The sequence below is a fragment of the Chelonia mydas genome, chromosome 1 (assembly GCF_015237465.2).
Source record: "Chelonia mydas isolate rCheMyd1 chromosome 1, rCheMyd1.pri.v2, whole genome shotgun sequence".
Lineage (NCBI taxonomy): Eukaryota > Metazoa > Chordata > Testudines > Cheloniidae > Chelonia > Chelonia mydas.
The window spans coordinates 196,227,301-196,251,938 of NC_057849.1; the positions used below are offsets into that span (position 1 = coordinate 196,227,301).

At 44.3% G+C, this 24,638-nt stretch overlaps 1 protein-coding gene and 1 long non-coding RNA gene across 5 annotated transcripts in view; one reads left to right on the forward strand and one right to left on the reverse strand.

Moving 5' to 3' along the window:
- LOC122464167 overlaps nt 1-24,638 on the forward strand; it is a 119,331-nt gene that overhangs the window by 64,113 nt on the left and 30,580 nt on the right. For all 3 annotated transcript variants that reach the window (XR_006288090.1, XR_006288092.1, XR_006288091.1), the window contains 2 exons: nt 18,522-18,654; nt 21,034-21,293. This is a non-coding gene — a long non-coding RNA (uncharacterized LOC122464167). The remainder of the gene's footprint in view (nt 1-18,521; nt 18,655-21,033; nt 21,294-24,638) is intronic.
- CD200R1 (CD200 receptor 1) lies at nt 814-23,254 on the reverse strand. Of its 2 annotated transcripts, XM_007062129.4 has the most exons (6): nt 22,709-23,250; nt 8,167-8,481; nt 6,054-6,293; nt 4,915-5,008; nt 3,621-3,672; nt 814-2,178 (listed from the first exon to the last, which is right to left on the reverse strand). In XM_007062129.4, the coding sequence occupies exons 1-6, from the start codon at nt 22,794-22,796 to the stop codon at nt 2,050-2,052; spliced, it is 918 nt and encodes a 305-aa protein (XP_007062191.1). In that variant the 5' UTR covers nt 22,797-23,250; the 3' UTR covers nt 814-2,049. The 2 variants fall into 2 exon arrangements, with proteins under 2 accessions (XP_007062191.1, XP_037764793.1); XM_037908865.2 differs by lacking the exon at nt 4,915-5,008 and having other exon boundaries at nt 22,709-23,254.

The window sequence follows — 24,638 nt, forward strand, 5'->3', positions numbered from 1 at the left end:
TGGGCCTGGAAAAAATTAAATTGACTTAGTCAAGCACATGAAAGTGTATGAACAACTCCAGAAAGGCCTAACAAAACTAGGTAACTGGGCAACAGGCTGGCCGGTGGAATCCAACATAGACACATGGAAGGTAGTGTACATTGAAAGAGGCAATCTTCTATACACTGCTGGGCTCTGACCTACAACAGCTGTAGTCTCAAGGGGAAAAAATCAGTCTTGTTGACAATGCAGTGAGCGTGATTGCTCAACACCCAGTGGCAGGCAAAAAGGGAATGAATCTCTGGCTATATTAAGACAGCAACAGATCATTATGACAACGTCACTTCTAAGATGACTGGGACTTTCAAAGAAGCCCAAGGGAGTTTGGTGGCCGTGTCCCATTGCAATCCATTGGGAGTTGGGTGCTAAACTCCTTTAGGTTCCTGGGAAATTCCAAGCCAAGGTACTTCCTCACCTTGAATTCAGAGTCCAGCTCTGGCCACCTCCACGCAAAAAGGACACATCAGAAATGGAGAAGGGCAACAGGTGTGTTTAGAAGACTGTGGAGTGGGGTAGCTCTCCCCGAGGAGGAAAGGTTTGAGGCTATTTACAGAAGCTTGGAAAGGAGACCAATAGAGAGCCGTGTTTCTTTCAACCAGGAGGGTCACAAAAGGCTATCGGGGATCACAAGATGTTGAAAATTGTATTACAGTCAAAAGCAAAGAAAATCTTCTCTCTTTCCCCCTCCTCCTCCTGCCCACACAGCCTTACCCTTCAAGGTCAGGTGGCCTCTGTCAACCTCTCAATCAGTACATACAAACAGATCATACAGGCTTAGCATTAATACTTTTTTTACTCTTACTGTTATAGTAAAGTAAGAAGGTCATGAAATGTTTTGACTTCAAATAAGGGCTCACCCAACCAATAAGGTTGAAAAACACTGGTAGAGAGGACAACTGCCTTGTCCTATTTACCTCTGTCCATAACACATGGACAAGAGGCACTTTGATGAAATTAAAAGATAACATGTTTGAAATGGATAAACTCATTTTTATATGAAGTAAATTAACCTTGTGCTGCAATTATACTTAGACAAAATAGCTTAATGAGATTCAAGGAAAGGTTTCAGCACATAATTGAAACCACCCTCTGCAATTAACATTAGCTAAAATAAATATTACACGGGCCAGCAAGCCTTATGCTTCAAGACAAACTGAGTACCAGCTAAGGGCTGGAAGAAATTACCCTGGCTTGGTCCATTATTGCACAATCCCAGTAGATGCATTATTGGTGTTTTGCTTCTTTTCCTGAAACATTTTGCCTTGGCCACTGTTAGAAACAGACTAATGGAGTGGCAGGACTATTATGCTATTGCAGTATGTTAATACCTGTGCTCCCTGAAGGAGGAGATTCCACCACGGGAAGACTCCTGAGAATGACTTGTAACTTAGTACAGACTATAGAAAACATTTTGTGTTCAATGGGAGACCTGACAAGTTATTCAGCATGTCTGTGAACCATCCTCCTACCCAATGGACCTCCTCAATAGATAGTGCTTCTTCTCAGGATTGGGAGGATACTGAGATACTCAGTTGATCTCCCACCCCAGCTGATCTATCATCTAATGACCAGTGCCCTTACTATTACAGTAGACTTGGTCAGTGGGTGTTTCACTCCTCCTCCCACTCCCAAAGTGACACAGAACTAATGCCTAAAAGCGAATGTCCAATGTTTGGATTACTGCAGTCAGGGCAGCCAGTGGGGACCTGTGAGCACAAGAGCTGTCCATGGTGAAACCAATGGCAGCAGGTCACTCCATCCTTCACAGTGCTAATTCCCAGGATGGGGACAGAGGGTGACAAAAAGGGAAGAGGAAACAAGAGGAATTGATCAGCAAGCAGATATGTTTGGAGGCACCCAGTGGTTATGCAGATCCTTGGCTCTCAGAATCCCGTGAAGAAAATGTTTGGTGATGGAGATCTTCTTCTGGAAGGAATCCAGTATCATTAATCTTCCCTGCAACCTGTTCCCCTTCTTCACACAGGTGATGAGTCGGGCCCAGCTGGATTCTCACGTTTCTGACTGGAGCCCTGGTGGGAGGTCTTCACTCACTGTTACTTCATACACTGTGTTGTAGATTGTGTTTTCCTTCTGCACATAGCTGGCGTAGGGCTCCAACTCCTGCTGCTCATTACTATCCTAGTAAATCAAAGGCAATAACCATGAGCACCAGGACTGGATTTGTTTGGAAATAAAAGTTCTTTCTGGAATCTTAAAAAGGTGTGAACTGAGCAACAACATGTCTCCCCTCCCCTAAATGTAAGAAACACAGGGAGCAGGGCTCCACGGATATATGAATGATCACAGGCTGATACTATGGAAACAGTTGATGGCATATCTGCCTTACAGATAGAGCCATCAAGAAGCAGCATGGTCTAGTGCCTAGCACAATGGAGTGGGGCTCAAAACTGGGATCGTGCCTGGTTCTGTCACTGACCTGCTGAGTGAACTGGAGATGTTTACTTCACCTCTGTTTTCTCATCAGTGCTCTGTCTCTCTTACCTATTTGGACTATAAGATCTTTGGGGACTGCCTCTCACTATGTCTTTATACAATATTGAACAAAATGGGGCCCTGATCTCAGTTGGTGCCTAGAGGTTCTCTTGTAAACCAGTAATAAATAATAATAAACTGGGCTAAAACTACAAAATAATGTTAAGTTCCAATCTATGCTAATGTGGCAGCAAAAACAATCAATCCTATTTAGGCTCCTAAATGCCCAAATGCCTTTTGAAAATGAGACTTAGGTGCCTCAATCAGTTAGATGTTGCAGTGCTGAGGGCAGAAATGCCTAAATACCTTTAAAAATCTGGGCCTAAGTGGCTTGCTCAAAGTCACCACAGGAAGTCTGTGGTAGACAAAGGAATTGACCTTAGCTCACTAGAGCCCATGGCTAGCACTCTAACCATTGACCCGTCTTCCGTCTCCTGTCCTTATTAGTCAGCTCACCTGTATTGTAACATGATTTGATCACATCAGAGTTAACTATTGTTAAATTGTGGGTCTGACTCTCATTTTTGCTAAGGACTCTTTACACTGCTCTGGCCATAAAGGAGCCTTAAGGGTATGTAAATTACAGATCTGGCCATTCAGAACTTAGTGACTTTTTGAGATTCACAGTCCATTTTGTTACATGACATCTTTCCTTTTGTAAATTTAAAAAAAAAAGGTTGCTTCTCCTTTAGATCAATAAGAAAAACTTTCAAAACAACCCCCTCCCCCAGCCACTTTACTGTAAAACCACGAGGTGTATCACAGCGATACTCAGCACAGCTCTTCCTGGCATGCTCAGGGAGAACTGTCAGAGCTGCTGCTTTTTGAATCACAAGAATGCTAGTTTGAGTCTTGACTGTGGCAGTGCTCTACAGGCACATATTACAAGTCCAAATCTTGATATCTGGAGTGCAGATGGACTCTGTCCTGCTTTGTGTCAAGTGACAGTTTGCGGAACACAATTGCACCTGCAGAAAGTAGGGAGAGCCAAAATCTGACAGCTTCTCTTAATATATAAAACTTTTCTGAGTTACTTTGGGAGCACGTCTCAGATTTAGTGACATCTTGGCTTATATCCTCTTCCTTACCTGCAGGTTGTGTGTGGGAGCAGTCTCAGGGATTTTGGACTTATAACAAATTCTGTGGAAGGGAAAAGAGGGAAAAAAGACAGGAAAAAAAAAGTATAACAAATTCTACCTTCAGTGTTAGGTTGGGCCACTGAGACCACACATCTTGGAGCAGGAGGGCCCTGGTTTTGAGAGAGTCTCTAATCAACAACTAATGAATCCCTTCTTCCTCAAGTCATCAAGAAGGGGGCTAAATGTCATCTCTCAGATCCTTCACTGGATGGCTCTTGACCAGGGGTTCTCAAACTGGGGGTTGGGACCCCTTGGGGTTGCAAAGTTATTACATAGCGGGTTGCGAGCTGTCAGCCTCCACCCCCAAACCCCGCTTCACCTCCAGCATTTATAATAGAGTTAAATATTTAAAATGTGTTTTTAATTTATTAAGGGGGCACACTCAGAGGCTCGCTGTATGAAAAGGGTCACCAGTACAAAAGTTTCAGAACCACTGCACTTGACTCTTATGTTTTGATCTCCTGACTCTACATTTGTGAAGTCCCTGCTCCGGCCTGTGGGAGCCCTGAGCCCATTGGGAGAGCAGAATAGTGGAGAAAGGTCCTCTGGATGGATAAGAGCTTTGCCCTGAATAAGCTTTACTCTACATGAACTAATCCCCTTCTGAGGGAGGAGGACATGAGGCTAAGCAGTTGGACTTTGGACTACGGGGGAGAGGAGCTGAGTGAGGGGTTCTCCTGGAATACCACCTACACCAGGAAAAGAACATCCCAGTTACAAATTGTCTATATTTAAGTACAATGCTCCCTGCTCTTTTACCCTGAAACTGCATCCCTCTGACTCATTTAAGCAAGGTCTGATGGAACTGAAGTGCAGCACGCAACAAAGGAATAAAGATTCTGCTGCTTGATTCAGCTTTATTAACCTTCTGACAGGACAGTCCTGCTCCGTCCTCCAGAGCTGGGTGACATCTGTTTGGTCGGGAAACTAATCCCCCAAACTGCTGGCTTGAAGAAGCAGATTAAGATATTCTGTAGTACCTAGAGAACAACTTTTACTTTGCCAACTCTCCATACTGACAGGAAGTTTCCCTGGAGTCAGGAGGTGGCATCTTGTGTCCCATGCCCACCCCCTCCACCAGTGTATCATTCACGTAGATACACTGTGCCTCATCATGCCACATCCTGTGTGAATGTGACAGAATCAGAGATGCTTGGATGTCATCTGATCTGATATCAAATAACACCTTAAGTTTCCTCTCAGCTCTAGACAAACTGATTCCTTAGTGCCATGTCATACATACCTGCCACGGTGGAGCTTACAGAGGAAAATTAAAGCCAAAATGAAGAGGATGCCCAGGAGACCAGCAGAGATGGCGAAATACTGAAGAAACATGTCTAATAAGAGAGAATCATGATTTTCTAAATAGGGAGAATCACCATTTCAGTTATTTCCTCACTGATCAACTCCTTTATTGTGTCCACCTGAGGATCACAAGGTGCTTTAAACATTAATTAAATCTCACAGCCTGCCTGTAAAATAAATAGTATCTCCACTTGAGAGAAGGGGAAACTGAGGCAAAAAAGTTAAATAGCTTGTCCAAGGTCATGCCTGGAGATTTCAATCTGGAAGCGGAACCCATATCTCCCAATGGCCAATCACGCACTATACTACTAGATCATGTTGCTCTGTAGACTCTGCATATCTCACCATTCAAGCTATCTCTTATATGACTTCAAAGCAAAAGAGCAAGGAAAATAAATAAAACAGTCCAGATAACAGCCATTTACCGTTCAGATTATGAGACTGTTTCCCGTTTTCAGGTGGCCAGACACTAGAATGTGCTCTCCTCCCCTCCTCCTTTCACAGCCCCAGTGGCAGGATTCGTACTTGCATCCCAACAAATTTTATTTATGCTTCTCTTTCAGTTGAACGTCTTGTCCATACAAGCGACAATTGTGACTCAGGTCCCATCAATGCCTTCCCACTGCCAATAAAGTACCACAACCCTGACCTAGAGGGAGCACCTCCAGGGAGGGAGTAGGATAGTTGAGTCTTCATGGCCCAAGTCATGATATCCCATAAGTCACTGACACTTGGTCACTACCAAGCTGGGCCAGATGTGACCTGGTGACATCACCGTGCAAGGCTCCATAGCCATTGTACAGTCCCCTAACTGACCCAGCCCCCCAGGTTAGACATTTGTATGGGAAGGAGATAAGAAAAAGGTCCCACTTCAGTCTTAAATTTTGGGGAGTATTTCTGCAGCCTTTATAGATTTCCCTCTCTAGAAGCAAACTGGAATGGTCAGTTGAATTTGCAAGGTCCCTGCCACACTCTCACCAGTCTCACTGATATTTTTTGGAGCTGGTGAACAGAGGAGCACATAGTTTATCAGTTATGAATGAAGACTAAATAGAGAAAAGAGATGTGTCCTGTTACCTGATTGGCATTCCTTGGATTGGCTTGTGTTCCAAGCCAGATGAGAGACAAAGCAGGTTATATTAGTCTCTTCGGGGCTGTATATACTGAGCACAGTCACTGTCCCATCTGGGTGATATTCAAGCTCAGTCTTGGGATCCCTGTTTGGGTCCCAAGAGACCTGTGCAGCTGGTTTCCCTGCAGCTGCCTTGCACACAGCGGCCCCGTTACTATCACAGGTCAAGGTCACTTCAGGAGGGACTGCAGGACAGGAGAAAGGGGAAAGGGTTGAAGTTAGTTTGCTGCACGTGGTATGGCAACTTTCCTCATTCCTATACAAGAAGAACATAGCAGAAAGAGGAGAATGGGAGTGAAGACAGTATTGCAATAAATAGCAAACACCTGCAACAGCAGAATAGATAACGCGGAGTCCTTACAGCTCTTGAAATGGGGGTATCCCTTGGATGAGAGGGTGAGTGAAAACCTTAGGTGTACCATGTGGACTACCATAGATAATATCCCAAGATACGGCTTTAGGGAAATGAAGTACCCTCTCCTCACACAGCAATTTATCCTGGTTCAGTTTGAGACATATAAGCTCTCATACACCCTCTGCTGTCAAGATGGAACATAAACAAAAGAACAGAACCTGTATTCACTTCAGAACTAGAGAATGTTGAGGGCTAAAGTGGGAACTAGGAAGAACAGCAGAGAGGAGGAAGGCTGGGAACCACAGTAAGCAAAGGTGCATGCCTGTAAGCCCTTTCCTTAAACTGTTTTGACTGACCAAGGTTCCCAGCTCCACCCCACAAAGTGAATGGCCGGGACCAGGAGCTCATCTGTCACCCAGGTTCCACTGCATTGTCTCGTCGTCATGACTCCTAACAATCTCACCCACTCATGTCAGTTTTCTCAGGGATGGTGTGTAGAAATGGGCCTGAATCCAAAACCCCATATCCAAAAAGTTCCTGGATCCTGATCTACATTTTGTGTCATCTGCTGCTGATCTCTGGTAGTAGTTAACACAGGGGTGTGCGTATATTTCTTATCTTTGGTGTGTCTTTGTCTCTCTCTTCCCCTCTGTTTTAGTCAATTTTGCAGTAGTAAATTCTTATGGTTATATCATTTAAAATAGTCTTTCCAAAATTACCTGGGCAACTTTCAGTATTCTGATCCAGTTACTGTCCTCATGTCAGGTGGGTCACCACAGTAATCCACCTTTGTTGTGCACAAGATAATGCACTAATGATGTTCCTAGCAAATAGCCTCTTTATGTTTGAGGCAGAAATGTTACAGGGGTAGCATAGGAAGACCTGGATGTCCCAGGGGGTTGGTAATAGGCTCTATTAGCCTTTTACTTGTAGCTCATCAGTTCTAAACCAGATCAGGTTTGCAGTAATTGAAAGTCATTACTATCTGCTGTAGGTGAACTGAGCTGACCTCAGTCCTGGTGCTAACAGACTTGGTTTACACTTGCCAATGGACATCCAGTCTTAGAGGAGAGACCAAAGAACAATTGAACATGGGGGGACTGAACTATTGTTATTCCCAAAAGTGGCCTCACTAAGTAGGGTTTAAGGTACGTTGACTTGTTTGCTATACATGTTCTGTGGAGAGAGGATTTCAGTCTCCAGAACTGTCATTCTGGAATTTCTCACAAGCACTAAAAGGGTCAGATCCTCAAAGGCATTTAGGCTCTTAACATCCATTGAAATTAGTGGAAGTTGGGAGTCTACATACTTTTCAGGATCTGGGCCTAAATTAACTTTTTAAAAGCAGTTTCATGGGGGGATGGCTTAGGCTGGGAGTGTTTGTACAGAAGCCCCTCTACCAAATAGCCAAAGATTGATGTTAACATCGGGTAGAAAAATAGCTCATGCCAACCTTTCCCGCCATAAAAACAAGGAGAAAGGCTTGAGGAGGGAAAGGAGGACCAGAATGTAAAGAAGTTGGATGTGAGGAGAGACCACAATGAATTCACGTAAGGGGATTAACCCAGCAGACGTCCTAAACTCCTTAGTTTTTGGAGTTCTCTGAGCCTATATTCTCAACATTCTAAGAGGAGGGGAGGTTTATGTGTCAGGCATGAATCTGATTGTGTAGACAATTAAGAATGTCACAGCCTGTTACTTACCTAATACAGTCAGAGTGTAGGTTTGATTGAAAGTTCCATCGCTGTTTACAGTTTCACAGCTATAACATCCCTCATCTGTGAGTGTCACTTGCCGTATCTGAAGGGCACTATCAGTTTCAGGGCTAGATTTCCAATCCATTCTCTCATTGCAGTTTGTTCTGTCTGTCTTGTTCTGATCAGTTCTGTATGCCAGTGTGCAGTGATTTCCATTCCTTGGTCTTATCTTCCATATTACTGATACCAGATCCCGCCTTGAAATGTCACCACAGGTCAGATTAATGCTGGAACCAGCTATCTTAGACACTCCGATGTTATCTAGACAAGATGTAGGAAGAGAAGGACACTTGAAAAGGTCACCCAGAGTGTCATTACCCCCAGAGCTCCAAGGTTATAACATCTCTAGTATTCTAGAATATTCCATAGTAAGATCCCACCTCTGCAGATACTAGACTCATCTCCTTGTGTCCATAGCTTTAAACGGTGACTGATAACCTGACATTTGGTTTTGCCACCAGTCCATAAGATTAACCTCTCTGCTCTCATACTCCGTAGAACCTCTTCCCTACTGCAATCACTGCCAAGTTTCAGTATAAAGACATTATTGCGGAGTGGAGCCTGACTGAGATGCAAGGCGCACAGCTGTATTGGAGGAGCTCCTGGGCTAACTTTCTTTTTTTCCCCCCTTGCTTTGGCAGCAATTGTGAGGCAAATGAATGGTGGGGAGGGAGTAACATTAGTAGTGTGCCTGTTCTGTACTGCCCTTGACGTAAGCACAAATCAGGAAAAGTTAGACATTTCTGAGCCACTTCCTGCTGCTCCATCCACAATGGGAGTTAAGCTACCATCTTGGAATAGCTGGAACTCAGCAGAATCAGAAAATCTTTGCAGGAGCTATATGCTAAGGATTGGTCTACACGTAAAACTTATACTGGGGTAGCTATGTCAGATAGGGGTGTGATTATTTTTTACCAATATAGCTATGCCAATGTAAGCCCTAGTGTAGATGCAATTATCCTGGAAAAGCAGTCCAACTTTGAAAATAGTTTCTATTCAACATATCTTTCTTCCTCTACCCTCCCGAGGCCAAATTCTGCCCAGCTACACTGGAGTAAATCTGAATTAGGTCCTTTGATTTTAGTGGTGTTGTGCCAGATTTACACTGATGTTATTGAGAACCAAATTTGAATGTTTGTATTTGATAGTTATCTGGTCACTTCTCTGACAAGAATGAGTTTCTACTCCTGGTAGGCCTGCAAAGGCCCTACAGACACAGGAGAGCGAGCTGGAGTCTATTCTCCCTCACTGAGCATTGACAAAACTCTCAGTTAAGTTCCAGTGAAATAGTCTTTACCATCAGTGGTGGAGGAAGAGGAACAAAGAACCCAGCTGCATTTTCAGATCCCAAGTGAAATCTGTGGAGCCGGCAGTTAGAAAAATCCTTGCTGAGAACAAATAGGGAATTTCCCTTCTCCTCATCTGCTTTTAGAGTTACTATTCTGGATATAAAATCCATATGAAGTCCAGTACAACTCATTTTCATGGCTGAATCATCAGCATCACCAAGTAACATCAAATGTATTAGACTATAAATATTATGTCCACATAAGTCTATCACAAAAACTTCAACACTGATTAAAAGGACAATTTCAACCTGTTTAGGTCCCTAAGTTACTTTTCTGGGTGTGTTTATTGCATTACAGAAGATGAAACTTTTATTCTGGGTCCTCAGTGAGCTACACAATGTTTAGGTCTTATCTAATCTACATTTTTTCTTAGAAAATTTCTTTCTGTTGCTCTACTGCCAGGAGTAACATGGTGTGAGCACTAGTACAGATAGGCCATCGGCATATTTTTACCACCATGTCATTTAACCCTGGTCAGAACAGGAACAGATGAGAGCTGGGCAAACTTTGTTTGGTAAACACTACATTAACTGAAAAATGTGGTTGCCAAGCAACCAACATTATTTGTGAATTCGGGTCAAATAGTTTTGGCCAAATAAAAAACGATATTTTTTTTCCAAAAAAGTCTAAATGTTTTGTTTTGACATTTCATTTAGAAATAAACTGTTTATTTTTCATTCAACCCAGACCATTTTCCCCTCACTTTTTTAATTTTGATGAGGAAAAAAATCAGTTGGGGTTTGAAACAAACAGAATTTTACTTCTCATTTTTCAGTTCACTGAACTGAAAAACCCATTTAGTCACTCAGCTCAAGTCGAGACTCTCTGGAAGTCCAAACACTGGTGGCTGGTCTACACTAATACTCTTGCTGTTGCTATCACTGATAGCACTGCCGTGGTGGCAATGCAGCATGAGGAGATTTCCTGGAAAATGCCAGTTTAGGCAAGACCTTAGAGACGGTGTAGGGGAATGAGCTCCACTTTCCTGTCTGCCTTGGTGACCATCTCATGTGCTTCTGTGATCAGGCTCATAACCACATGGTCTCTTCTACTTTGGGGGGGTGGGGGTGGGGAGAGCCTCTGATTGGCAAGCTCCTCCACAGAGACCTAGGGGACGCGGTGTATGCCTGCAGTGAGGCATAATTGCTTGCTTGAGGTCACCTGGGAATGCTGAATTGCACTTGCTGTTTGGCACTGCACTCCTTGCTACTACCAAATCTGACACAGTGACGTATAAATGTGGGGGTTCACAATGTCCTTTCACAAGGGCCCCGATTCAGCTAAGCCTTTAAGCCCATACTTAGTTTTAAGCGGGAGTGGTTCCATTGGCCTTCAGTGGAACTATTCACAAGACCTAAGGAGGTCGTGGAAACTCCTTCAGTGGAGGTTTTCCAAAGGAGGCTGGATGGCCAGCTGTCTTGAATGGTTTAGATACAACAAATGCTGCATCTTGGCAGGGGGTTAGACTAGGTCTGGGGTGGCCAACCTGTGGCTCTGGAGCTTCACGCAGCTCTTCAGAAGTTAATATGCGGCTCCTTGTATAGGCACCGACTCCGGGGCTGGAGCTACAGGCGCCAACTTTCCAATGTGCCGGGAGGTGCTCACTGCTCAACTCCTGGGTCTGCTAGAGGTCCTGCCCCCACTCCATCCTTTCCTGTTCCCTCCTCTGAGCCTGCCATGCCCTCAATCCTCCCCTCCAAGAGCCTCCTGCATGCCACAGCTGATGCAGGGAGGGAGGTGGAGGCACTGATCAGCGGGGCTGCCGGTGGGCGGGAGGGTGTGGGTGTGCTGATGCAGGGCTGCTGACGTGTTACTGTGGCTCTTTGGCAATGCACATTGGTAAATTCTGGCTCCTTCTCAGGCTCAAGTGGGCCATCCCTGGACTAGATGACCCTTGAGGTTCCTTCTAACCCTATGGGTCTATGATTCTTTGCTGGCAGGGGGCTCATTTGAGGACATTGAGTTGATGACCTACCCCACCTAAATGAAAGAGGGAAATCCCTTCAGCCTGAACTTGTAACAAAGAGGCTCTAATCCACAGGGTTAAACCCTGGTCGCTCCTGTTTATCCTCCAGGGGCCTGATAATCACCATCGTTTTGGGTTATTCCCAACCTCTATAGCACCAGGTGATGCAGTGTAACCGCCGGTGGACTGTGGCATGTCTCGCCGCCCCCGCAATGCTTTTGGTTTCCATATAGCAGCCGGGGATAAATTTTTCCATTGATGGAGGCATACCCCTGAGAGGCAGAGGAACTTGTGTGGTTCTACTGTGCCACGGAAAGCCTGCATTGGGAGGGTACTGGCAGCATCACTAACCCCTGGGCTGGGGGCTTTAGGTGTGAGTTAGTGAAAGAGAGGGTGGCCTGGTGCCGCACAGTACTGGTATAACTCAGAGCACTGAGACATCCATCACCCTGTGAGGGATTGGGAAGGAGAAGTTAACCCCATACTTGGGGCTGAATCCTCTCATGCCTTTTCTCAGTGTTTGGAGAAGAGTCAAAATATATAACCTGCAGGTGCAGAACAGAAAATTCCCAAGAGAAAATCACATCCTGCCGGTCCTGGGGACAGATGCAGCTGCAACTGCGCCCTGCTTACAACATATCCTTGTTACTTCAGCTCAGACAGTAAAAAAACAAATCGGTAACTCTCATGGGTTTTATTGGTGACAGTGGAGGATATAGCGGGTGAAGTATTTCTTTGGGGCTTCCTACGTCCCGCCTTTACTGACAAAAGGGGATAATACTTACCTCCCCTCTAAGGTGAGCTGTTAGGATTAATTGTTCATGTTTAAAAGTATTTTGAAGATTAAAATCCTAAGTATAACAATTTTCTGGTGCCTGTTCTGTATTGATTTTTTAAATGTATACACAAAATAAATCACTCGTACAAATCTTTGCCCATTTGATTAAATTGACTACAGCATTCTCACTACACTAACGCTGCACTAGGAGTAAGATGGGGGTTTTGTTGTTGTTTTTTGTTTCATTTTATTTGTAAATATATGCAAATTGTTCTCAGTAAGTGAATTTCAGGAAAAGACTCTTCTGGAGTGGTTGTTTCTAATTCAGACAAAGTCATCAGAAGAGGAAATGAGAGAGGCTGAATGTCTCATGATGGGTTCTTGATTTTAGTTCTGTGAAAGTCTCTTAAAACGAAATGGAGAACAAAGAGCTTCCTTGCCTGACTTATCTTTGTCAGGCGCATCAGCACGTCAGGCCACATCATCAATTCCACTCACCTCATCTAAATGTGACTAAGCAAATCTAAGAGTGCAAGTGGACTGCTATGGCTGGGCTGTTTTTACTGCATGACAGTAACACTCTTGTGCACCCTTCTTGACAAATAAATGTGACACCAGTTTACTGGCCTACTGGACCATCCTCTCTTAAGTAACCCTCCCGGGATATGGCACAGTTTCCCCAACATAATGGCTGTCCATCGCCAGCAGCAAGAAAGGAAGAAGAAGTGAAAGAGGTGCTGCTTTTTGCTACACCTTTCCATCAGCCTCCATCACAAATGGCCAGGAATGAGTCAGGTACAAGTCACTCACAGTCCACAAGCCACATCAGACAGCTTGAAAGCTGCTGAATTGTGTTTGTGTAAAATCTTCTTTTTTAGGTTTACAGTAAAGTTGTACAATGGCTTTGAATTGCCCTTTATCCTGTTTTAATGAGAAGGCTTTTAGCTGAGCAGGATAGTTTAAGCAGGAGTCTAAAACATTCTGGACCTGAGCCTCATGTCCATTAGACCAGTTTCCACCACTCTAGTGGGGACCTTAAATTGGGTGTAAATATAATAATGTGCTTTCTCTGTAACTGCCAGAGTGGGGTAAAGAGGCGTTAGGGGAAATATGAATCAGGGTCTTTATTCCTAGTTCTGCCACTGATATAATGTACGATGCTAGAAGCATGAGCTTTGTGCCTGTGTTTCCCGATCCATAAAATGGAGGTAATGCCTACCTCAGAGGCATATTGTGAAGTTTAATTAATTCATGTTAATGTGGTTTGAAGGCCTCTGATTGAAGTTGCTGTAGAAGGGCAAAGTATTATTATTAGCACAGGCCATTATCTAATGTCAAAGCCCCATTAACCATTTCCCAGGAAACAGCTAACACGTGACTTCTTTTCCCCATGATGGTTGTGTTCGATCTCTGAGCTGGAGAGATCCTGAGGATTGGTGTACACAGGGAACTTACATCAGCATAGTTATGTCTCGGGGTGTGAAAAATCCACACCCCTGAGAGACATAGCTATGCCGACCTAACCCCCGGTGTTGAGAGAATTAGATCAACCTAGCTACCGCATCTTGGTGAGGTACGTTAACTACAGTTACAAGAGAACTCCTGAAGCGATTCAGCGGCACTGCTGTAGAATTTTAAGTGTAGACATACCCTGAGGGAGAAGGTGGGGTTTGATAAAGGATTTGGATACCTTTGTCCAGCCTGCAGCCATCTTCATTCTCCTCCAGATCATCACAGTATGAAAATGGTGTGTATCCAACACCAGGAAGACATGCTCAAGGGTGATTTCTTCTCCCCCTTATCACAGAATGAAGCGAAACGTTGCATAACGCTGAGTCCAAAGGATGTAAATTCTGCTAGTTTCAAATGGGAAGGACTAACTCTTATATCTCACAAGCTAAGTAGGATTGGGCCTGGTCAACATTTAGATGAGAGGCCTACAAAAAAGACCCAATGTGCTATAGCCTATCAGGGAGTGATGTTGGCCAGATTCCAATTCTGCATCCCTAAATTCTGCCCAGCGTTTCAGTTGTATATGGGATTCTTCTTCACTTTCTGTCCCAAACTGTAGTGAAGTGGTATTTGGTACTGCTAACCATTTGCTATTTTTGCCCCAGAGGTGGCTATACTTCAGTGTTGCGTGAAGTGATTCCTGTGTGTGTATAGTTTATAAAATGCTTTGAGATCCTTTAGCATAAATGGTTGTCTCTAAATGGAAATTGTTCTCAGCCGCCTTCTCCTCTCAGTCTGCCAGCCATGAACTTTCCCCTTATTTGGGGATGTTCAGATTTGAAGTGGTTTTGGTTCAGACCTGTCGCTGGGGCAGATATACTAAGGTCCCTTTGTGCTGCCAGGACCTTAAAGCAGCTCTAAAGGGGCTGCTAAGGATTCCTCCAGGCAATTATTGATTAATTTATGTCCTGAAGCATGAGGGTTTATATTCCGTAAACATTTTTATCCTTAGATAAAAGCTTAGAAACAGCCAGTGCATACCATAGGCCTTTGCCATACTGTCACCTCTCAGAAGCTAGTATCTTGTCTTCCAGAATCTCAGCTTTCATTTGAAAAAAAAGAGTAAGTCTATAGCTGATATGCTTGCAAAGAAAACCTTAAAAAATGTGAATTTAGGGCTTGTCTACACAGGGAAATTGAGTGGCAAAACTATACTGGTATATGTATACTGGTATTACTCCCTGTATAGACACTTTTATTACAGAATAAAAGTGACTTTTCCCAGTTTACCTTCTGTCATTTTGGAAGTGGTTTAAGTTATACCAGAAAAACACGCTCTTATTCCAGAATACGAGTGTCCAAATGGGGAGCCATACCTGTACAACTATTGTGGTGTAAATTCACACTTTACCTCATACTGGTTTAACTTCCTGTGTATAATCAATACAAAGATGTCTGCAGAGAGCCTTGTACAATGGGTCTGACAGGTGTGAAGTGTCCTGTTCACCTCACTGAGGCATTTACTCAGGGATGATAATTTAAAAGTCAACTATTTCATTCCCTGAGTAAGAAAGGAGACTGGGTCATAACTTACTGTGAGTGATTTCTCATTTTTGTGCCACATGTCCATGACATTTGGGAGATACCACCACTTTTTTTTTTGCTCAGCCCCAGGAGCTTCGCAGAGCCTATGGGCCCCACTGAGGGGAAGTCAAGCTCAAGGAGCCCAATCTAGTGCAGCTCAGAGAGTTGCACTATCCTATTTTGTGCACAAAATCTAGTGTGAGCAGTGTTTCATTATGGAGACTCATGTGGGTGGAGCTTATGTTATGATGGAGCTTGGAAGAATACTGCCACTCCCCTCTCCCCCAATCTGAGCCCTGATCTCCAAACCTCTCAAGTCCCTCAATACTCTCTAACTTTGACTCACCTGAATATTTCTGTACCATCTCTAAATGTTGCCACTTCCCTGTTCAACAATAAGCCAGTCATTAATCTAACAAACAATGTCATTAAATGTTAAACAAGGTTCCGTAGCAGTGATCCTAGTGTAGGTTTTTAGGGCACCCCACTATTTACACCTTTTCTTGTTTAAAATGGGCCATTTCCCTTCCTTTTGGGGGTTTTTTTCAAAGAGACACAGTCAATTTAGAAGTCATATGTATGTCTTGAAAATTTGTCAGCTACCACGTGCAAAACCTAATATTACGGTAACTGAAAGCAATTGGGGAAAAATATTTTTCTCTCCTTTTTTTTTCGTTTGTGTACATTGTGCATTTGACAGCACTTTGGTTATAGTCAGTTTCACTGGTTCTCATCTATAATCACCGACTTAGTCATTTTCTCCTGTTTCTTTGAATCTTTCACACAGCAAAAGGAGAGAGAAACACTTTTAAAAATAGGAAAATATGATTGTAAAACCACAGGGGGTCTTGGGGGCTGGTGTAGAACCTGAAAAGACTTTTAACTCTTTTCATACTGAGTAGATTTCAAATTGGTGAAACTCAGTTTTATATCCATGACTGAAATCTCATCCCCTGAGACTACTTAATTTCCTTAATAGCCTCTTTAAGAAACTGAAGCTTTTTAAGAGATTTTGCCCTCTAAAGAGATTGACAGTTTTGCTCAGAGATAGTTCTATTGTACATTGATTTCCTGAAGCAACACCCTCTTTAACTTTTCAGTGCATGGCCCCACACGCAACAGATTATAACATATTCAAATTAGTGGTATAACCAACTCACAATCGATATACCACAAGCAGATGACTGATTGCATCCTGGAATGAATGTTACATGAGTTACACTATGATGCAATTCAAGGGGCAATATTTGCAGTTTGAAAGAGGCCAGGTGTAATATGCTGAATACGTATAGTCTTTTTTCTGTATCTATACTCTGTCACTGAGTATCTGTAACACTAAGCAAGGCTGGGGTGGGAGAACATAACAGACAGACAACAGATCCCTGGTATAACTCTATGGCAGTGAATGGAGTTACACTAGGAATGATCATGGCCCAAAGGGTTTGTGAAACACACTTATCTTCTGAACACCAGCCTGTTCTTTTCAGTTGTAAGAATCGGTATGTACTACTAGTAGAAATAACAAGTTAGTGTGTTGGGTAGATCTCCCTGCAGCTGTGAGATATAGGAGGTAAGGGTTCAGTTGCTTGCTGAAGGGAATCACACACAAATAAGGACAGTGTGTACTCATACCTTGCTGTCACCTTCAGCTCCCCATTCCCACCCCCACATCCAGACTCTTGATTCTCTGACAATTTCTCTAAACCCATGGTCCTCACCCCATCTCTATCATGCTAACCCTAGTTTATTTAGACATCTCTTGCTTCCATTACATGAACTTCCTGCTTTCTCATTTCCCAGCTTCTTCTTTCATTCCCTTGCAATCATCTTCCGCTTCTGCCATTGTTACCATGTCACTCCTCTGGGTGAATCCCTCCCCCACCTTCTTCTCGGCATTACTGACAAATTACTAAGTCATTCCCCACAAAGTCATCCCCATCTCTGGTTTCGTTGTCATGGCCTATCTGTGATGTGTTTATTGTTAGACTGTAAACTCTCCAGGCCAAGGAATGACTTCAGCTGTATGTACTGTACTGGGCTGAGCTCACTGAGAACGCTAAATAATACATGTAAATCCAAACTCCTTGTTTTCATCTTCCAGGCTAAACACAACTCTGCACCTGCCAACTCTCTGCTTTTATTTCTTCCTGTTACCTTCTCTTTCCCTTTAACCTGCCCAAGCCTCACCCCTAAACGCTCCTCTTGTCTTTACACCTTCTTCCATGCCACCCCAAACGCCTGGAATTCCCTCTTTCTACTTGGGCACCAAAGAATCTTCCTCCTCTTCTTCGGCTCCTCCCTGAAAAACTACTTATTGGGTGGAGTCTTCCAGTGATACTTCAGCAATGTAAGAAGCACATAACTCAACCCTCAGGCCATGTCTAGGCTAGGAAAGGTTGGCTATGTTTGAATCAAGACAAAGGCTAAAAGAAAAAAGGATTGCGGCCCCACTTTAACATGGGTCTGTCATCCAGACAGCCAGCGTAGTGTCATGGGGTTGGAATCGTTCTTTCTCCACAACACATAGGGCTGGTCCTCAATGGATGTAAATCATCATACCTGAATTGAAATCAGTAGAGTTAAAAGTTTACACCAGCTGAGGCTCTGGCCCCTAAACTGTAAACTATATAAGGCAAGGTCTGCGTCTCCATGTTCTGTACATCACCAAGCAAGCTGATGGAACACAAGAAGAAATCTGATGTTTACTCACGCGGATGCGTCCCTGTATTCTGCCCACATCAGGCTTTGCGATTTGAATCTATGCTTTTATTATGACACTAACACTGCTTCTAATCAGGCTTTGTGCAGATGAAGTGTGCAAGGACTGATGCGAGTGGGGACCCGAGCCAGCCCTAGTGTGCAAACTCCTCTGTAGCTTTTACTCCAGCCTGGCTCATGAATTTCACCCTCACCATTCCCATTATTGTTCTAATTGAGATGGCATTTTTATTGGCTTATAATGTTCAGAAATAGTTCCCTTTAAGGCCAAAATGTGTCCTGGTTGTTTTCAGTCCAGAGAGGAAATCCATTTTCAACCTTTGAAGAAAAATCTATTCCTTCCATTTAAAGATTCATATAAAAGCAGCGCTGTGTATGTGTGTGTGTTTTTCTCACTTATTGAAATAGATTTTATTTTTTTACTTTAAATTATTTTTGTCTTTTTACTTTGCAGGAAAATATTTTTTTTTAATCCATGGAGGCTGACATTTTAATCAGACAAAGTCAAGAAATTCAGAATTATGGAGCTAGATCACCAGTCCTCACTAAGTGCTGTTCCAGGAGTACAATGGGCACTAAAGAGACAAGTGAGTATTTTCTCCAGCATAGGGGAATCCTCACATGGCTTAAATGTGACATACTGCCTACCAAACAGCTACAAAGGGCCTTCGATTTTTTTTCTCACTGAAGAAATGAACATGGAGCATTTTATATGATGCTGCATAGGCTCAATCTAAATTTCAATTCTCCTCCTCCAGGGAAAGGACTAAAATGCATTTTGTTCTGTTTGTTTATGTTGAAGTTGCACCTTCTCTTGGAATCATAGATGCAAATATGTAGGATTTTGTGTGTCTGACTACCTATGGTATGTTTTGTGATCGTTTAAAGAAAGACCCTGTTGTAATTTATAGGTACAAGCTGGCAGAGTTAAGGTGACTGTGCTGTCCTTAATGCCCTCACTTTTGTGCAGTTAAAAATCTCACTCATAATTGTTTTGAAGTTGGTTTTTTAACATAATAATTTCTTTGGATTTTTCTAATAATGAAGCTGCCGTATGAAAAAATAATAAGGGCTCTGACTTTCTTGCCCTTTTTTGTACATGTGAATGATCACGTCTTCAAAAACAAAAAATAAGAGCGGTGAGTTTTCAAACAGTGTGTACATCCACACTCATATGTCAGAGTTAAAGAAAATACAATATTGTATGTGGTCAGGATGCTATTTTCAAACCTCCTTACTGCTGGGGTTTTCAAATGAGACTGGTGCAAGCACAACAGTCCTTGGTCAGGACGATGTAAACGTCAACTCTGAAGTTCTAAAATGGGATCTGCCTTTAAAGAATTTGTGTGTGTATGTGTGGAGGGGGGGAAATCACCTGAAAAAGTCTCAGATGATTTAAAAAAAATACAGAACACTATTTAAATGGTTGGGTAAGAAAAATAATCAAATGGTTCCCCCCCCCTTTAATGTGTACGTTTTCAATGTTAAAATAAACAGCAGGGTGCCAGTGCACTAAAGAAAGGGGGCACTAAAGCAAGAGTGGGATGAAGACAGAGGCAGTTTATCTAAATATTTTCCACATCCTATGAAGTCTTAAATCAGGAGTAGAGTTCCAATATGAATGAGAGCAGGTGGCTGGGAGGATGGCAGGGCTGCATCAACCTTAAAAGAACTCCCCATGGAACACCTCCCCACACTGCTCACTCTTCCCTTGACGTTCATATCCAGATATTTGGGGTGTTCCTCTGCTTAACCCAGTAAGGAAAGTCACTGAGGCTGTCTCTACACTGGCACTTTCCTTACAATTTCCCAGTACTGCAGCTCTGGTGCCTGCAATGGTGAAATCACTAGTATAGACCAGCCACCAACATAGGCGCTGGAACTAGGGGTGTCTGAGGTGTGGCTGCACCCAGTGGCTTGAAGTGGTTTCCATCATATACAGGGTTCACAAGATGCTTCAGTGGCTCTCAACACCCCCACTATACAAATTTGTTGCAGCTCCCCTGGCCACCAGCATTTTAAATGATGTGTCATCTAACACTGGTTTTAACTTTTTTTCTGGCGACCCAGTTGAAGAAAATTGTTGATGCCCGTGACTCAACGGAGCTGGGGATGAGGGGTTTGGGGTGTGGGAGGGGCTCAGGCTGGGGCAGAGGGTTGTGGTGCGGGTGAGGGCTAGGGGGTGGGGCCAGGAATGAGGGGTTTAGGGTGTGGGAGGGGGTTCTGGGCTGGGGCAGGGGGTTGGGGTGTGTGAGGGGGTCAGGGTTCTGGGCCGAGGGTTCAGGCTCTTGGGTGGGGCTGGGGATGAGTTGTTTGGGGTGCAGGAAGGGGCTCTGGGTTGGCGGGGGCTCGGGGCAGGGAATTGGGGCTCAGGGTTGGGGTGCGGGCTTACCTCAGGTGGCTCCCGGTCAGCGGTGCAGCAGGGGGGCTAAGGCAGATTTCCTGCCTGTCCTGGCACCGCGGACCGCGCTGTGCCCCGGTAGCGGCCAGCAGCAGGTCTGGCTCTCGCCCGCACTCAGCTCCCATTGGCCGCTTCCCAGACAATGTGAATGCAGAGCCAGTGTTTGGGGCGGGGGGCAGCGCACAGAGCCCTGTGCCCCCCGCCCCGCCTTGGAGCCGGACCAGCTGCTGCCTGCTTCCGGGGCACAGCACAGTGTCAGAACTAGCCTGCCTTAGCTGGGCAACACCACCGACAGGACTTTTAATGGCCCGGTCGGCCGTGCTGACCAGAGCCACCGCCTTCCATTCCGTGACCCGCAGTTTGAAAACCACTGATCTAACACAGCTCAGACCAGGACTAGACACCGTAGCTGTTAAACCGCCTGCACCTTGCCTAAGCTCGTGCTTCCCTTGTCACCAAAACTAGTGCAGCAGTAGGAGATTTAAGAAAAAGGTTCATGTAGTTAAGGCCTGGCTGAGCCTGTAAAGTGCACCCTTTTTCAAATGTCATTTGTTTCATTTTACAGCCACTCCTGGCCCCCAGAAGCTGGCTGGGACTCTGGGCTCCCAATAATTTTGGTACTCTGCGGGGACAGATGTGTCATGATGGGTGTACGTGCACTGGTCCCACCTACGCCACTAGCCTGTGGCCTGTGAGGGAGCGGAGGCCAGAATGGAGGAAATGCAGAGGAGCTGCCTGAGTTTTACTACGTGCTTTGAGGCAGCCTCCTGCGTTCAACCTTATGCAGAGAGGGAAGCAGCCTGGTCTGGGACAGGGCACTCAAGGGTAAGTACCTGTGGGAAAATTTCTGTCTCCTGTTTTTCTGTGGAAAATTGGGTTTTTGATTAAATAATTGTTCTTTTGCAAACTTATCTGCCTTCCATGGAAAATTTCATCTTTTTGTCAAAAAGAAAAAAAAATCAAAACCCTTCTGACTGAGAAGGTTTGGGTTGTAGCTGAGAGGTTTTCAGGTTTTTAACTGAAAGTTGAAATCTTCAGAAAATTTCAATGAAAATGAATTCTTTTATTTATGTCAAAATTTTCCTAGAAAAAAATCCTCATTTCCTGACCAGCGCTATTTAAGTCCCTGGGGTTTTACCCCTGACTCTGAGATCACTGTTATACCTTGGACGAGCTGCTTAACACTCCTGTGTCTCAGTATTTCCACCTGTAAAATGTGGACGAGGTACTAACCTAACCTCTCAGGGGTGCTGAAGCTGAACTAAACAATGGTTGTAAATGTTTTGAACTCCTCTGATAGGTTTCACATCTCTAGTGCCTTCCATCTTTGGAGCCTGTGTTTGAACAGCTCAGCACATTAGACCAATTCCTCATTGCCAGTACGTGTACTTAGCATTAACACTTCAGGCTTTTGTGGCTGGTGCATGAGACTGCCTCTCCCTGCTTTAGTGATGAATTTCTGTGGTGAGCCCAGGGGATGCGCCTTGCACTCACGAGAGTGGGGCTTGGAAGATCATGAGCTCTACAAATACAGGTGAATGGGAGCTGGTGGACAGTAGCTGGAGCAGCGAAAAGGCTAATAAAACTGAGACAGCTGACCTAAAAGGTTAGGAAGCATGGCCTTAGATGATACTGTTTTCACTACAGAAGCTGTTTTTGATCAAACACTGACAGGTGTTCCTTATGGTAAAACTCCCACCAGCTCTCAGAATGGATCCTCAGGGCTGCTTGCCACTCTCTAATAGGATCTCCCACCAGTGCTCAGAATGAAATTTATGACCTCCACCCTCCCCCATGGGAGCTATGACCAGCCTTCCTAACAAAACCCAGAAGAGACCCCCGCCCCGGCTAAGACTTTGAGTTCACAGATGGGGCTGCACACACTATTCCCTGTGTGATCTACAGTCTGTTAAATAAATCAGCCTCTTGGACGACAGGAATTTAAAGACACAGGGAAGAGTCTTTTGGCAGCTGATAATGTTGTTAACCGTGAATCAGTCCCAATTGCTAAGTAAACCAGATACAGGGCACATGCCTAGTGACAATAGGCCTGGTGATCACAGGCAGATGTAGTGGATGAAGAGCAGGTCTAACATGCCAGTAACAATACACAATCAACTCTGTCCTTTAATGAAAGCAGCACTGATAAGTACAGCATTTACGTGAAGGAAACATCCTAGCACATTCCCCTTGCCTCGATCCATAGCAGCTGCTTGGTCCCAAAGAGAAGTCTAACTTACCTATTTGTACCATGGCCACAGAGACGGTGAGCAGCACGAAGGCACAAAAAGTCTTCCCAACACAATTCATGTCAGCTTTTGCTTTCATCGCTCACACAGCTCGCTCACTCCATCCATCCTGTTGTCAGACCAGCTGCAGACGCGGGGAGCTTCCCTCTGTGACAGCGTGCCCTTGCCAGCCAGTGTCTCTGTTCCCTCTTCCACTTCCCCACCTCTCCTCCACCCCAACTCCGCCTGCTCCTGACTGATTAGCTCCTTGGAGGTAGAGAGGCTCCTTCTTCTGCCTTTTCATGACACTAGGCTTCCTGTGCTGAGAGCCAAGGCAAACATTGAGGAAACAGATTTAGCAGCTATGCCTTCCGTTCATTGGCTCTCCTTGCAGTGCTGATGTGTGAAGATAAACTCCACAGCAGAGCTCAGAATGGAGTAAAAATGAAGCTTATTCTTCAAGCCTGGGCTTACTGTCAGAGAGGGAATATTAATCATGGGGAGTTGGAGCATCCAGTAATAACAGTGCACTCAGCGCTTCACAGACAAGAAAAGTTCGACCCCTGAAGGGCTTCCATTCTAAAAGACCTTATATACAAAGACCTCTTTTAATAATTGCCCCGCAGGAGGTGCTCTGTCCCTGTAGGGATCAGGGCCTTAATCCTGCTCTTAAACAATGAGGCTCACTCCAACCTCAGAGGAGAGAATGTGTGGGTGGGGTGGGGTGGGGAGTGGGGGAGGGGACTTTGTTGTAGTAGCCAGGCAAGGTACTAACAAACTTCAAAAGGACTTTATTTTTTAAAGTGGAAACCTCTTTTCCAAGCTGCTGCTGCACCCTCAGCCTCTTCAACTCCTCCCCACTCCCCCCTGTTTCCTGTCCTTTCAGACTCCCAACAGCCAGTGCTCCCAATTCTAATAATTACAAGCAACATCAAAACACCACATTCCCTCCTCTCTTAAGAAACTCTCCCAATTACAATAAACATTGTTGTTCTAACCACAGGAACAAATAGGAAACAAGGCACTATACCTTTGACAGAAATATTACACTAAAAACACTATAAATACTACATAACATAGTCTCTAGTCCAGACAGGTGGTCGTCTGGGTCTGACAGGCCGTCTCTCAAGCCCTGGTTCCAGTGCAATGTCTTGTTGTGTTGATACTACGGTGAAGTCATCCAATGCAGACTGGGTGTTGGCATAATCTCCTCTTGGTGCATAGGCAGGTGCAAGATAAGAAGCATTCCATACCTGCCCATCAGAAAGTCGATAGGTGTAAGGTCCCTTCTTCTCTATGATTTTAAGAGGAGCTGTGAATTTATCGTCCCCTTTGCGTAAAATTCCAGGTTTTCATATTCTAACGAAGGAACCACACTGAAACTTTGGTTCTTTAGCACCCCGCTGCTTGTCTGTGAAAGCCTTATACTTTGCTTGGCTCTGTTCAACTGTTTTTCTCACATCATCCTCCGTTGGGGCCTCAGGTCGTGCCTTTAACAATCCAGCAATGTTCAGTTTAGTATTCATCTGTTTCCCATGCAGTAACTCTGTGGGTGATCTTTGCATTTGTGGCATGTCGTGTAGCCCGGTATGCTTGCAAGAAATCAGTAGTGAAGGTTATCCACAATCGCCCTTCCAGTTTAGCCATTTGCAGACTCTTTCAAACTTCTGTTAAACCGTTTGATTTCCCCATTGGCTTGAGGGTAGGATAGGGATGACCTTCTGTGTAAAATGTTCCTCTTTGCTAGAAAAGTTTCAAACTCCAGGGAAGTAAATTGACTACCATGATCTGAAACCAGTTCTTTGGGGTAACCTTCCCTGCTAAAAACTGAAGAGAGGAACTTAATTACTCTAGCAGAAGAGATTTGCGATGTAAACGCTACCTCAGGCCATTTACTGAAATAGTCTATTAAGGTGATGGCATAATGACAGTCAATTGGAGC